The 14,436-nt window shown below is 41.7% G+C and overlaps 1 protein-coding gene across 3 annotated transcripts in view; it reads right to left on the bottom strand.

Annotated features, from left to right (window-relative positions):
* SPAG9 (sperm associated antigen 9) overlaps positions 1-10,336 on the bottom strand; it is a 59,725-nt gene extending 49,389 nt beyond the window's left edge. For all 3 annotated transcript variants that reach the window (XM_074160171.1, XM_074160170.1, XM_074160169.1), the window contains exons 1-2: positions 9,865-10,336; positions 3,243-3,363 (exon numbers count right to left, since the gene is read on the bottom strand). In XM_074160171.1, the coding sequence (XP_074016272.1) occupies positions 3,243-3,363; positions 9,865-10,170 (427 nt within the window). In that variant the 5' untranslated portion in view covers positions 10,171-10,336. The remainder of the gene's footprint in view (positions 1-3,242; positions 3,364-9,864) is intronic.
* Positions 10,337-14,436: the final 4,100 nt, after the last annotated feature.

Below are 14,436 nucleotides of genomic sequence, written 5' to 3'. Positions count from 1 at the left end.
TTGAAACTTTTCAATGGACAAAACTTGTTCTCACACACCTTGCTTATTTGAGGAAAAGCACATATAGCACAGGAAGCACTACTCTACAAGAACCAAAGTCTTTTGTTAAAGTACCACATGAGACCACATCTTACCTCTTTTCTATTCTAAACTATTAATCACATCATAAACTGATGTTGCCATCTCAGACTCTATACTCCAACATGAACAAGCAAAGCCAGGTTTTATTTGCTTACTTGCTCTGTGCCAGGCATTTGCCATTCCCATTATCAGTGATAATACTACCACTGTTTTGAATGTTGAGGTGGTAGCAGCTGGCAATACCAGAGGCTAACTGAAATCCACAGAGAGTAGTATAGGAAGCGGAAGAGAAAAAGAATTATAGCTAGACTTGTAGCCGCACCCAGCAAATTAAAGTGACACATTGGTATCTTTGCCTTGTCTATAGAACAGATAAGAAGATAATGCAGTAGAGTTGGGATACTTCACGAATATGTACACTAGTATGGTTTTCACACCCTAGAAATTTAGATCACTAAAAACAGTTCACTTGCATAACATTCATTAGGTGTTCAACAATTGTGTTTATGTCCCCTTTGATCTTGCTCAGCACCAGCAGCATGCCAAATCTTCCTAACAGTCTTTCATGTTGCCCCAGACGAGTTATCAACTCAAATCATAAGCAAAACTCAATGTTCAATACAGCTCTATTATTTCTCCAGAGTTACATTTTTGCTACCACAAAAGGTTCCCCCCCACAACAAAAAGATTTTGGAAGCATTTAAAAGTCACATGTTTTATCACCAGAACTTTATGCTGTTATGATAACCATTTCAACTACAGTATTGCTTACAAAAAACATAGCTCCAGCCAACACTCCGTGGTTGTACTGGAACAATTGAGTTTCTCATGCAAATATTTTCATTAATATGATATACACACAATGTAATCAAAAGCTTAAAATCATATATATATATAATTTGCTTAATATACAAGGCAAAAAAGAAAAAAAGAATTCCACACAAATAGATTCATAGAACAATATAAAATGGCATTATGTACATCAGTATATGAATGCAATTTCTATAACAGGAACTCTGGGTATCGTGCCACACACATTGCCAGGAATCCAAATTATTTTTCTTATTTGTGCAACTAATTTATACTTTTTATTGCATTAACAGAAAAAGTAATGGCATATATGACACAATGCAATCTTGGTGCCATAATCCTGTTGTCAGAGTACAGGGTTCCCCATTAACAAGTTGTTTGGGCTGTGGGCTTAGAGCACAGGCCTTCTGGAAACAGTGTCCTTCGTTACCAAAACAGACCACTCAACTCTCCTCCCAATGTTTTCTTTTCCCCCTCTTCTGCTGCTTTTAAACACACAGACACACTTCCATTCACAAGAATCACTGCATTTCTGATACACGTCTCTACAATATGCTTTACAATTAACCATTTTAGCTTGACTTGATCTATAAAGATACACTCTTGCAAATCAATCATCCTGGTTTTCACTAGAAAAGGCTGCCTGAAGCGCTTCCCCATCACTGTCTGTACAGAATCCGAGAATATTTTAACTGTGATGGACCCGAAGTAGTACATGCCTCTAAGATTTGCCAACAGCATTCTAAACCATTCAAATCTTGGCAAGATTCACCTCTGCTTGCCACCTATGTTAATCTTAACACTAGTGCACTAATACTTCTGCCCTGCTATAGACTCACTCATGCCACTGAAAATTAAACTTTACAGGAAGTTTATATACCTTACATTGAAAAAGAGAACTTGTCACATTATGGGCAGGAAAAGCAGTCAAGTAGAAATAAAGGAATAAAGAACTGTGAAAAAGTGGCATTTTTACATCTGGCACTCTGCTTTTGGAAACTGATCTTAACTCAGCCTTATCGGGCTTGATACAGTCTTACTTTACATTTCTGCATGGCCCAGCAATAAAAGCTGTATATTAATCGATGGACGCGCTAGTCTTATGTCAATAGATGTTAGCTTAGAAGCTTTACATAACGTTCACCTTAATTCATATTGATCACTATTTCTATACCGTGCTAAAAAGGTTAAATGAAAACAAAAATCATAACCTTCACTGTATGTTTAACAGACTCACAGAAAAAAAAAAAGAATCCATCATTAGCAGCATAGGTCTTTTATCATCAATTTAAGATCGTGGGGTGGGGGAGATGAAGTGAGAATGGAAGCTTTCTGTGGGTTTGAGGATTTTTTTTTTTCCCCTCTACCCTTATCTCAACAAGAAGTAAAAAAACCGGTGATCAAGTTTCATTCCATGATAATGCACTTGGATAAGAAGCAGTCCAGCAGAAAGTCCAAGCTACAATATATTTACATTGTAGCTTTCAGCCTTTCATGAAAATTGATCATTGTTGTTTTTCCAAAACTTACACACAGAACATGTCTAAAAGTGAAGGTGTTCTTCCTTAATTCTTTTCCTGTAAAAACTAACTGACTCAAAACTAAATAATTCAGCAAAAAACGTGCAAAGGCTAATGAGAATCAGCAGTAATCGTATTCTCATCCCAGGAGTGCTTCTAAACCCAAAGATTACATTTATTTTTAGCACAGACAACAGTTTAATGGGAAGAAAACTAGCTTATTTTATGATCACTAAGAAGGGAATAAGTTTTAAATATCTCCTGCAAAAGTTGGTAAACATGAAAACAGCATGGTCAGAAAGGCAAACAAAATGAGTACGATACCAGAAGAATCAGACTATGAGTCACAAGCTTGGATCTCATTCGTTTGCCTTAGTTCTAAGGAAAACAAACTTGCACAAGAGTTAAACCCAGTTATCTGTGGAGAGGGACTCTTTATCAGGGCGTGGAACAATAGGACGAGGGGTAATGGTTTTAAACTGAAAAAGGGTAGATTTAGACTAGATATTAGGAAGAAACTCTTTACTATGAGGGTGGTGAGAGGCTGGCCCAGGTTGCTGAGAGCTGTGGATGCCCCACCCCTGGAGGTGTTCAAGACCAGGCTGGATGGGGCTTTGAGCAACCTGGTCTGGTGGGAGGTGTTCCTGCCCAGGGCAGGGGGGTTGGAACAAGATGGTCTTTAAGGTCCCTTCCAATGCAAACAATTCTATGATTATCTGTCAAAATACAGGGATTGGATAGCACAGATATTTAGCATACGTATTATCATTTTACAGAACGAAATAAAATGCACTAATATAATTTAAAGGAAGTGCAACATGTTTTACTTACTTTGATCAGCATAGTTTTTTGCTTTTAGTTCAAGCTGTCGAGTTTGTGATTCTAATGCTTCCACTCTGGTCTGTAAGTCCTTTTTCTCTTGTTCTTGAGAATCTTCAAACTCGATGAATTTCTAAGCCGAAAAAAAAAGGTGAAGTTGGACTCAACAATTAATTACAGATTTTTATTACAGATTTCTTTTTAAAAGAAAGCCTGAGCAAAGTTCATTCTCCAAAGAGAAAGCACAGATTTACAGTCATTCCTAGGTTTGTTTGTCGAGCAGCATGTAGGAAACAACACAGCAGTCCTTCACAGTAAGGAAGGGTACAAGCAGGTTTCCAGGACAGATCTACAGGCCACATTTAAACATCAAGGACACTAATTATTCTAGTCCAGCGCCCATCAGTCAAGCATCCCACCTAGGCTGCTCTGTGCAATCACTATCAACTAAGTGCCAACTACTCCAGAAAAGCCTGCTTGGGACTAACATAAATATGATTTCACTCTTTCCTAACTTCACATACTTGCCTGCCAACACTGCATATGAACACAGAGACTCTTGGTATCCTTAGATTCAACTGAACACAGGTGAAGTGTACCTGCGGCTGTAAGCCATGAAGGTACGGACACTGCAGTAGGGACAGGCCAGCAATAGTGCCAACCAAAATTACATGCTCTCTTTTCATTCCTACCCAATTTCTGTTATCACTTGATAGGTTATAAAATGCTCACAGTCTTCATCAAATACTTCATAATCATCTCCTACAATCTGTCAACCGCATAGAAAACCATTTACCTGAACTCTGCAACTGTGCTGATCACCACCATCTGCTACCTTGGTTTACCAACTCTGTCACAATATTCTGGAGTTCACTGATGCATATATCAGTGTTTACATTTTATAACATTAAAGTTACCAATTCATCATTATAGCAGTTTTAAAACTATAATCTTTGCTATTTATCTTAACCAAAAACTTAAGAAATTCAGTGTTTACTGGTAGCACAAAGAATACTTCTAATAGCCAAAGACGTCTTTGGTCATGTAGTACTCTCTATTCTGCATTGCAAAGAGAAGGCAAGGCCACAAACAGAAGTTACACAGAAGGCTCATCATACCGGGAGGAAAAGCATACCAGAAGCCTTTGCAGAAAAAAAACCCCAAACATCCAAGACAACTAAAAAGTCAGAAAGCTGCAGCTGGGTACCACATGGAAGCAAAGAAATAGAGAGGCAGCAACTTAAAAACAGTAATGTTGTAGGTGATTTGAGTATTTTTTTTCCCCTATGTATCGCTAGGAAAACTTATCAGGAAAAATACTTCAAAAGCTCACACATCAACTTTTAATAAGTTACTACTAAGTTTTAGCCAATGTGTTTTATAGCTTTTACAAAAGCAGAAACTTGTAACTCTATGAAAAGAGCTTCAGTTTAGCAGGGTCATCAGAAATTTTGCTTAAAAATTATTTCAGATGTAGCAACACATCAAAAACTACCAAGTAGAACAAGAGTTCCTTTCAGACGCGCTCTCCATGGCTATCACAGGACTAGGCATGGTGTTCATATGACTGCGCTTGAAGCTAAATCATGAATCAATTGAGAAACAGCTGACGCTAGCCCAGGTAGCACTGCTTTGGGTTCGGCGATTTAAAATGAGTTCTTGCACCTCAGAAAGACAGATGTGAAAAAGTCTTTCTACCCCCTCAGCACAAAAGTTTGGGAATATTAATTTGTCAGTGTAATACTGAAAAAAATCAAACTTTAAACTTGCTTCATGTCTCCTTTGTAGTAAATGATACAAGAGTTTTGCCCCTTTTATATTAAAGATTCAAGTCACATCTGGCTTATTCTTAGCAGACTCCCTTTATAAAAAGGGCTTCAAAGTTTGACACAAACTTGGCACTGGGGCTACAGACCAACATGGTTTGTTACACTAAACATGGGAAAACATGAAAGAAGAGAAATAAAACTGTAACATCTTTGTTTAGTTGCTTCTCTGACGACTTCCCAAAGTCAGATGTGTCTCATAACTCGCAAAATGCCAGTGACGAGACTTTTGAACAAACAGCCGTTCAAAGCCATCAATGTCATTGTTACTCATGAACTAAAGATAGATGTCATTTTATATTTCCTCTCAAGTTCTTCAACTGCAACTATTAAAAATGGTTTTGTGCTAAAGTTAAATGGTTTGCTTATTTTTCTTCATTTTGTTAAAGTTGGAATTTAAGTTACATCTCTTCAAAATATTTTTATATTAGAGCTTTTTTTTTTTTTTCCTCTGCTGAAAACTGTACCTGATCAAATCATGGATTGACTTTGGACATTTCTATTTGGTTTCATCTCTCTTGTAGTATTAACACAGGCAGAGCCCCAGGAGATTGGTCATCTCATCCTGACTAAGCCTGTATGACTATGATGGAAGGACTAGTCAGATAAACCACCAGAGCAGCCAACCAAGGATAGGTTAAGCATCCATAATAAAAGACTTTTTTTTTTTAAATTTATTTTTAAATCTACATTGACAACACACTCAAATATTGCACATCATCTGCATTTAAAGTAAATGCAGCAACACATGTAGGAATATGTTAGCCACTCAGCATATGGATACTAGACATTCTCTTATTTCAACCCAAGCTACAAGTTACACAAAATACCAAGGCAGACATAAAAAAAAAAAAAAAAAAATCTAGCTTTCCTCATTTTAAGTGACATCCCATCTAGCCACAAAGCCATATCTTACAACTCTAACAAGAAGTGAGGGGGTTTTTTTTGTTTGCTTGGGGTTTTTTCTTTAGAAGAACAAGCTGAAGGACACCAACAAGTCTTTAAAGCAATCAGACCACAGATTACAGAAGATATGGCTAGAACAGTCCTTTAAAGGTCATCTTGTTTCAAGGCTCTGATGCTCCATGCTGATGTCTGGATCCTAATTTTGATTAGGACATAATGAGGCGTAAGCACAGGATATGATACACGCTGCCTCCCGCATGTGCCTACTGCTGAAATCCAAGCCTGTGATACCTTCATAAACTATGTTTGGTAACTCCCATTTAATCCTTCCCATTTTCTCCAGGCAGTATCAACTATGTCATTTCAAAACGATGTTTGTCTAACCTGTTCCTAAAGACCCCCAATAAAAAGTAGGAAAAGGTACTTCACAAATAAGATTCAGAAGTCTTTATGTAATCAATTTTAAATCTACTTCAAGTTCACAGCAATAATCACTGCAATAAACATGAACCCAGGCTACACAAGGGAGTAGCACAGCATATACATTTGGAGCCCTCTCTCATCCATATCACCATTTCATCACTTATAACACGGTACTGGCCAAATGAAACCTTTCTTCCTAGATTTATGTCATCTTCTGTTTCAACTTGCTTTCCTGTCACACGATCCAGGTGCAATACTCAGTGTATCTGATGTCAGGGTTCCGCCTACTTGGCACTCTTCATTACCCTATGACATGTCCTTCAGTAACTTTTATTGCGGTGATGCCAGCTCTTCAGCCAACAGCACGTTCTTCCTGGAGTAGGTGAAGTTAACTAGGAAGCCAGCTCAGCTGGACTTGGGGTAGATAAAAATACACGTAATCCAAAGCAACTGAGTAAATTCTACACTATTTTAGCAAGCTTTTTGTATAATGGATCTCAATTTAGCTCTCATATAAACTAAAAATACTTAGTTTAGAGTGTTTACTTAACATACAATCCTAAAGAAGAAAGTTAACTTTGGGAAGAGTAAGAACTTAAAAAAATTTTCCTGGTGTTAAGCCCTTTTTTATGGTTGCAAACATAGCAACCATGTATCGAACACCAGTTTTCAAGAACAGCTTAATCCCACCAACAACAGAAAAACTAAAAGATACATTAGATGGCTTGAAGTGGCTCAGAGAAGTAGACTTTACCCTGTTCCCAAGTCCACACAAAACCCCTGCTGTGAGCCACACCCCCTGCTACGGAGCAGTAAAATTTCTACAAGAGAAAAAACTTATTAGCGTATAAAATAGCAGAACCTCAAATCCTTCTTCCTCTCCCAGTTCTCTGCGGCAGGGCACGCTGCCTGACATTCACCGAGTGGGAAGGTAAGTTATGCAGAACTGGAAGCAGAACAGCAGAAGAGCTGGTTCCTCTATTTCTTTAGCTATATCACAAAACATACCATGTTAAAAGTCAGACAAGCGACTTCATAGCAATTAAAAAGATCACGGCTTTTATCCAAAGGACTGAGAAGTAGGCCCAGAACTTCTGAAATCATCTTTTTTTTTTTTTTTTAAAGTCACTATAACAGAAGTCCACAGGCCACAACTTTCAAGATGTTTCCTTAGTAATGCCTCTTAAAGAAAGGAAATAAAGGAGGCAAATTAGGACAACATGTAAGGAGATTCCTATTAAAATAGTAAAACCGTTAATATTCATCAAGATACTACTGCAAATAAAATTTCCTACAACAGCAAGCAGAAGGTAAAAGAAGATATGCCAATTCTTCAGGACAGTCAGCACAGATGCTACGGAATATTAAACTTAGTAACTCACAATTTTCCATTTTGCTATCAGATTGCACAAACAACCTCCACAATCAAAGAAACACACTAAACCAGTAACTTGTTTTCCAAGAAAGACAGTTCCTTTCGTTTCAACCACACTGCACCCATCAGATTGGCTCAACATTCCAAAAAAAAAAAAATAATGGTTGCAACGGTCAAGTCTGACTAAAACACGTACCTCTCATAAACATACCATGCTTTATCTATGACAGGCATTTTCACGTGTGTATAATTTAACTGCCCTCAGCACATAAGAAAATGATGACCTTTGCGCTTACAATTGAAAATACGGTCTTTCATCTAATTGCACTTTGGAAATCATCAGTAAGTTGTCTTGCAGCATGAGTACTAGTTTTTAGACTGCATAATCCTCGTCCCCTCAAGTTAATTTATCATGACACAAAGAAACAGAGATCACAGTGAAGTACACTACCAATATAAGTATATGCAGCTCCTGAAGAGCCACAGTAACAGTTAATACCATATTCTATTTCATCATATTGTTACGGTTTCTGTTGTGCTGCCCAAGGCCTGGTTTGCTTTTTTTTTTTTTTTTATTTTTCAATCTGGCAGATGCTGCCTGTGTTTCAAGCCTGATTGATTTTCTCATGAATTACTTCAGGAAATATTTATCAATCTTTTACTCTCTTAATAAAAATAAAATATGTTTTCTAAAAAAGCCTTTTACATGCAGCTTATGTCAGAAGTAGTGATTAAGTCTTTATGGCAACAGTCCCCAGACTGAAGTCCTTAAAGCCCTGTCAAACAACTACATGGTTGACAAGACAATGAATGGTCTGTTGGTCGAAGAGTTTGGGGGGCACCGTTCACACCACATTACTTTGTGGCAAACTACTGAAGCCCTGGAACAATTTGCAGCCAACATTTTTCAACCACTTATAACCATAACATACACAAATATTTGTACAGGGCTAATGTTTTTCAAATTAAATTTTCATTGTCAATATTGTCTTCACCCTTCGTGTCATTATTGTTCTGATTTTGTGAAAACGAAGGTGAGCACAACCACAGAGATAAGCACAGGACACCAAGTCTGGAAATAGACTTATAAGATGGCTTGTTCTATTACAGATAATGCTGTCAATCCAATTTCCTACAGGAGTTTGGCAAGACAATGAGCTGGAGGAAATTATCCTGCACAGCCGCTTTCTATTGTATTGCTTCATAATCTTGCAGAAAAGAGTGCTTCACAAGCTTATTTATGTTGAAGTAATTCTTTTTTTTTTCCTTAATTTTTGTAGTAACATCCCAAGTCAGAGTCTATGCCATTGAACAGTCTGCACCACCTGTTGCTGACTGTAGCTTTTATGTACCAAGTTTGAAGAACTACAGTCTAGAGATCACTTATTTCCCTTTTTTTTTTTTTTTTGCAATGCCTCCTCACTCTTTTTTCCAAATACCCTCCACAACTGATCCGAAATGGACCATCCACCTCCTGCCACGGAGAAACCCCAGAGGGAAAGTGAGAGAGCGGCGCAGCCAGGACACGGTTCCATGTTTGCTCTGCAAAGCAGCGCTGCTCTGACTCAGTGGAGCCGGTGCCGGGAAAGGCAGCGCTTCGGGAGGGTTACTGACGAGTCCTGAAGGAAGAGCCCGGCTGAGGAGGGGGCCGAGGAGGTGAGGGCAGAGCTCTGCCACCGATGCCACCGCTCACACACCGCGCCGCGCTGCCCGGAGCGGCACCGACCGGCTCCTCCGCGGCGCTGGAGGCCGAGCAAGCGGGGCGGGCGGGGACTCCCGCCCAGAGCAGGCAGGCTCCCGCCGCCCCTCCTCACAGAAACACCTCACGGTCTCAGCTCCTCACCCGGTGGCTCCCGGCGCCGCACACGGGAGCAACCCCCCCGCACACACACAGCGGGCCCTCCCTGCGTGGGATCGGGCAGAAGCCGGGCCCAGGTGCCGGGAGCACCCCACCCTCGGCGGCCCCGAGGGCAGGAAGCACCCCCCCACCCCACCCCCGCCTCCACGGAGGAAGCCCGGAGCCGCCGCCCGCCTCAGGAACGGGCCCCCGCCCTCCACCGGCTCCGCTGCCGCCTCAGCCCGCGGGCCCGGCGCCCGCCCTCACCTCCTCGGCCTGCTTGCGCAGCGCCTTCTCCCGCTCGTACTGCGTGAGGAGCTGCTCGTTGTCGTCCCGCAGCAGCTCCAGCTCCACGCTGGTCTCCTGGCTGTGGGCGCACACCGAGTCCAGGTTCTCCAGGACGGCCACCACCAGCGGCATCAGCTCGGCCACCACCTCCTCGTCGTAGCGCCCGATGAGCCGCTCGAACTCGCGGTAGATGGAGCCCGCCAGCCCCGACACCCGCTCCGACATCATGGCGGGGCCGGGGCCGCCGGGGTCCTCCTGGTACACCACGCCGTCCGCCAGCTCCATGGCTGCCGGCGAGCGCCTTCCCTACGGGGGCCCGGCGGGGCGGCGGCGGCTCAGCGCGCTCCCTCTGCGGCGGGGCCTCGCCTGCGGCCGGGCCGAGCGGCGGCAGCGGGGGGGGGGGGGACGGAGAGCGGCCCTGGCGCACGGCACTGACCTCACCCGCCGCGCCGGGGCGGGGCCGCCGCGTCACGTGGGGCGGGGCGGTGCGAGGCGGCCGCCCGCAGCGGGGAGGGGGCGGGGCCTGGCCGTGGTGTCAGCGTGTGGGCGGGGCCGGGGCGGGTGAGGCGATGGCGGCCGCCATCTTCCGGGGTGTTCGCGGCGGGTTAGCGGGGAGGAGGCTTAGGTGGTGGGGATGGAGGATTGTTGGTCCTCTCTCTCTCGGGGGAGAGAGGATGAGGTCGTTTCGGTACCGGGGTCGAGGCCGAGATTCGGCCGGTTGCGGCGCGGGGCTGGAGGAGAGGCGCTGAGGCCCAAGGGGCTCAGCCCCGTGAGGAGCCGGGCCGCCAGCCCCGGGGGTGGGACAATTAGTCTTCATCTCTTGGAACAGAAGAGTTCAGGAAACGCTACCGGACAGCTGGTGTGAAAGCAGCGTTGTTCTTTATTTATTGCGCCCGCAGAGGCCTAAGTGGAGCAGGTGATTCATTTCGGGATGACTGAGGGATCTAAACCGAGGGTTTAGGACTTGGCAGCTCCCGCACCCGCCTTGGGGCGTGGTGTTGGCTGTTCTCTGATGACAAAAAGGCCTTTTATTTCTAACAAGGTTCCCAGGTAAATTAATGTCAGAAATCCTGTTTTATTAGCAATAGCGCAGAAAGTATCTTGCACTTGCTAAAAAAGACTGGTTTTCCCCGGATTTGGAACACTGAATTCCATTCCAGATCATGTGTTTTGTCATGGGAATAGCGGGAGCTATTCTGGACATTTACTGTGAATTTGAAAACATTAACTGAGATTGAAAAGTCATTGTTGCTCCATGGTCCTCATTTTTATCATACAATTCATATTTGGGGAAATCATTATTTTTCATGAAGTAAATGTATTTCATGTACAAGGGAGCTAAGGAAGCCGGTGGCCTAGTGGCAGTACAGGAACAAAAATGTGAGCGTTTTAAAAAATGCAAAAGCTTGAGAAGTGGTGGAACTTTAACTGTGGTGATTGCGTTAATTTCCACTGGAGAGCAGTAGAGGTTTGCACTGGATCTTCTTTCATTTGGACTGATTCTAAGACAGTAACTGAGCTTTAAATGCATATTCTGCGTTGTCTTTTTATGTACTAAGCAAGTGGGTCTGTGCAGGAATGACGAAGAAAATGCTTCAGCCCCGTATATTGGATTTTGGTGTGAGTTCTGTTTAGATGTTGTCCTCCTAAGCTACTATTAACATAGTGCAGCCAGGGCACAGGCAGTTAAAGTACAAGTTTATTTATAAACACAATGAAAGGAAAGAAAAGCTTTGACCCAAAAAATTTACATAATTTTAGCTAAAAAATAATTTTTAAAAAGACACGATATGTACTCTCCTACTGACATCTCCTGAAGTGAAATTTTAATTCAAATTATTGGAAATTATGCCTATGAAAAGATTTTTTTTTTTTTTTTCATATTTCTCTTTAGCTGTTGTCCACTGAGAAAAAACATGACTTCCCTGTGTTTGCCTGCTGCCTGCCGTGGATTACACACCTTTACTTGATGCAGGAGCGTTGAGGGAAGCTGTCTTTCAGAATTTCTCTCTCCCTTTAGGTCATACATCGTTTCCCATTTGCCCCAGTTGTCTCTATTGCGGGAGACACTGAGAGCCTTTGGGGTGAGGGTTATTGACTTGTGGTTTTTTTACTGAGCCTGAATAAATCTTGTAGGAAGACTGCAAACGGCCAAAGCTGAGAGGTAACTCCGTTCTGCTCTCGGGACAAGGTTGGCAAGCCACGTCTAATTGCAGTGGACTTTCAGCCTACACCTCACCATGTTATTCATGCATAATACTCATAATGTGAGGACATCTCTAAACAACTGCAGATTATTGTGAGGATAAAATACCAATTGCCTTGAATGGCAGCAGAGATCCTTTGTGTGGAGTTTTGTAGTTACTGCCATCGTACTTGGCAAATTGCACAAATACTTTAGCTTAAAAGACATACGTTCTGGCAGACAGCAAAAATGGGTCAAGGTGTCTGCTGACAGCCTTTAAGGGAAGGGGTCTCTGAGGATATGCTATTTTTATCCTCTTTCTATTAGCAAAATTGATGGATGTGGTTTTCTTTCACAGCCGGAGAGAGTTCGTCACTGAGCAGGCAGGCGGCTGCTGCTAGAGTTGCAGTCAGGCTGAGAACAGGTAGAAGAGAACCATTTGTGCTCATGTTTTATTTCCAGTCACCTGGGGGATTTTCTAATATGGATAAATGAAGTATTTAAAAAAAAAAAAAAAAAAAAAAGAAGGAACATTAGAAAAATTACCTGGAAGCAGGAACCAAGTTTCAAGTGGCATAAAAATGTATCTTACTGCCAGTCTGACCACTGTGATCACGTTTTAGGGTGTGCACCTTTCAGTCGGTGTGACATCAGAAACTCGGGGATGGATTAAAAATAGAACAAGTTACGGAATTACATCCTAGTTGTTTGCCAGGAGATTAAGAGGCTTTGATGACCTGTCAATTTAGTAAACGATTATATGAAACAGCACACAGAAACCTGATAGCATTGTCTTTGTAGCTTGAAAGCAGTGGCTGGCTGTGGTAACTAATAGAGTAAAATGCAGTTCACACTCTTGAGGAAAGAACTGCCTGAAAAATAAATTAGTTTTGTGGATAACAAGAAAAATTATATTCCCTGTCCCTAGAAACAACAGTTTATTTGAAAGTAAATTGATTTGCAATTTACCAGGGAAGAATATTAGCCCTTGAATTGGTATGGGGTGAGAAGAGCTTAACTGGGACTTTACCCAGAGGAAGAAATTGTAACAGCTTAATTCTACGGTGCCTTCTGTCTTAAAGCACAACAGAAATTGGGCTAAAACCAGATGAATGGTAGTAATACTGAGCTAAATGAAGAGTAGTATAGCCGTGAGCAACAAAACACGTCAGAGAGATGAGGCTGGTTATAAGGAGCAAGATTTGCACAGCCCAAAATGCAAGTCCCGGTGAGAACTACCCAAATGTTCTGAGCGGAACAGATACAGGCTGTTAGCCGAGATCATTATAAAGCGGGGCCCAAACCAGCAAAGCCAGGAGCAACGTTTAAATTCTCCTGGAGTCTGGAGACATTCCCAGTCAGGCTTTTGTCTCAGGCCTGTTTTAAAAATCTCTGCTGGTTTTAAGTAATGTGTAAATGGTTTGAGCTCAGTAATTATATGTAGTTCACTCACTGAAGACTTTGAAGGTTTTTACTTTCTCTTCCCATGATCAGTCTGTTTTTAGGAAGTTATTTGTCTAGACTGTCTGCTTCTTTGCATTTTAGGTAAAAATGTAATTTTCAATGTCATTTAGTAATTTTGGTAGAATTTTCAACCAGCAAAAAAGCTGCTCATTTGTACATTCAAAATACCAAAGAAGCATACTCTCGTGGTGTTTCTTGTACTGTGTAATGAGCAGCATGCTCTGCTAATCATGGGTTAATCTCAAAAGTGACAAAGATGACCCTTAATGAGGTTAAAAGACTTGGCAAAGATCACTCAGCAGACCTACGGTCAAACTGCAAATAGTGTTTGCCCACCTTCTGGCAAGTAAGCTTTAATCGTTAAATGACATAGTTGCAGCCAGGCTGTAAGTAGATGTCCTGTTGCTGCTTTTAAGTGAATATTTTTCTAAACATTCTGTTTCTAGAGACTTTTTTTTCTATTTTTAAATATTATTTTGCCTTAGTGAGGACTACAGCATTAGTTTGTAATAGTAGCATGAAATTTCCTAAATAAATTGAAATACTGAATTCAATAAATTGCACTATATTCAGTTGTTTCAATATATTCATCGACATTATCAGGAGAATCCTCAGAGTTTCTAAGTCCAAAATCACTTCAAGGGGGACTTGCTAGAACATACAGCGCTTTGGTTTTTTAAACTCTCTTCATTAAGTCAGAGATCTTGGAAAAATGAATACATTCATAGTATGATCATACCTGGAAAAAAAAAGACCCCTAAATACTAGTAAACAGGTTGTATGAGTAGATGCTCATGTGAGATCTATGTTCTCCCACCAGGACCAAAAGGAAGAGACGGGTGTGTGATGGATTGGAGTGAGGAGAAGATCCCAAGTAAGGAAATCCACTTTACCAAAAAGCT

The sequence above is a fragment of the Numenius arquata genome, chromosome 17 (assembly GCF_964106895.1).
Source record: "Numenius arquata chromosome 17, bNumArq3.hap1.1, whole genome shotgun sequence".
NCBI lineage: Eukaryota > Metazoa > Chordata > Aves > Charadriiformes > Scolopacidae > Numenius > Numenius arquata.
This window is presented reverse-complemented; position numbering and strand designations above follow the sequence as displayed.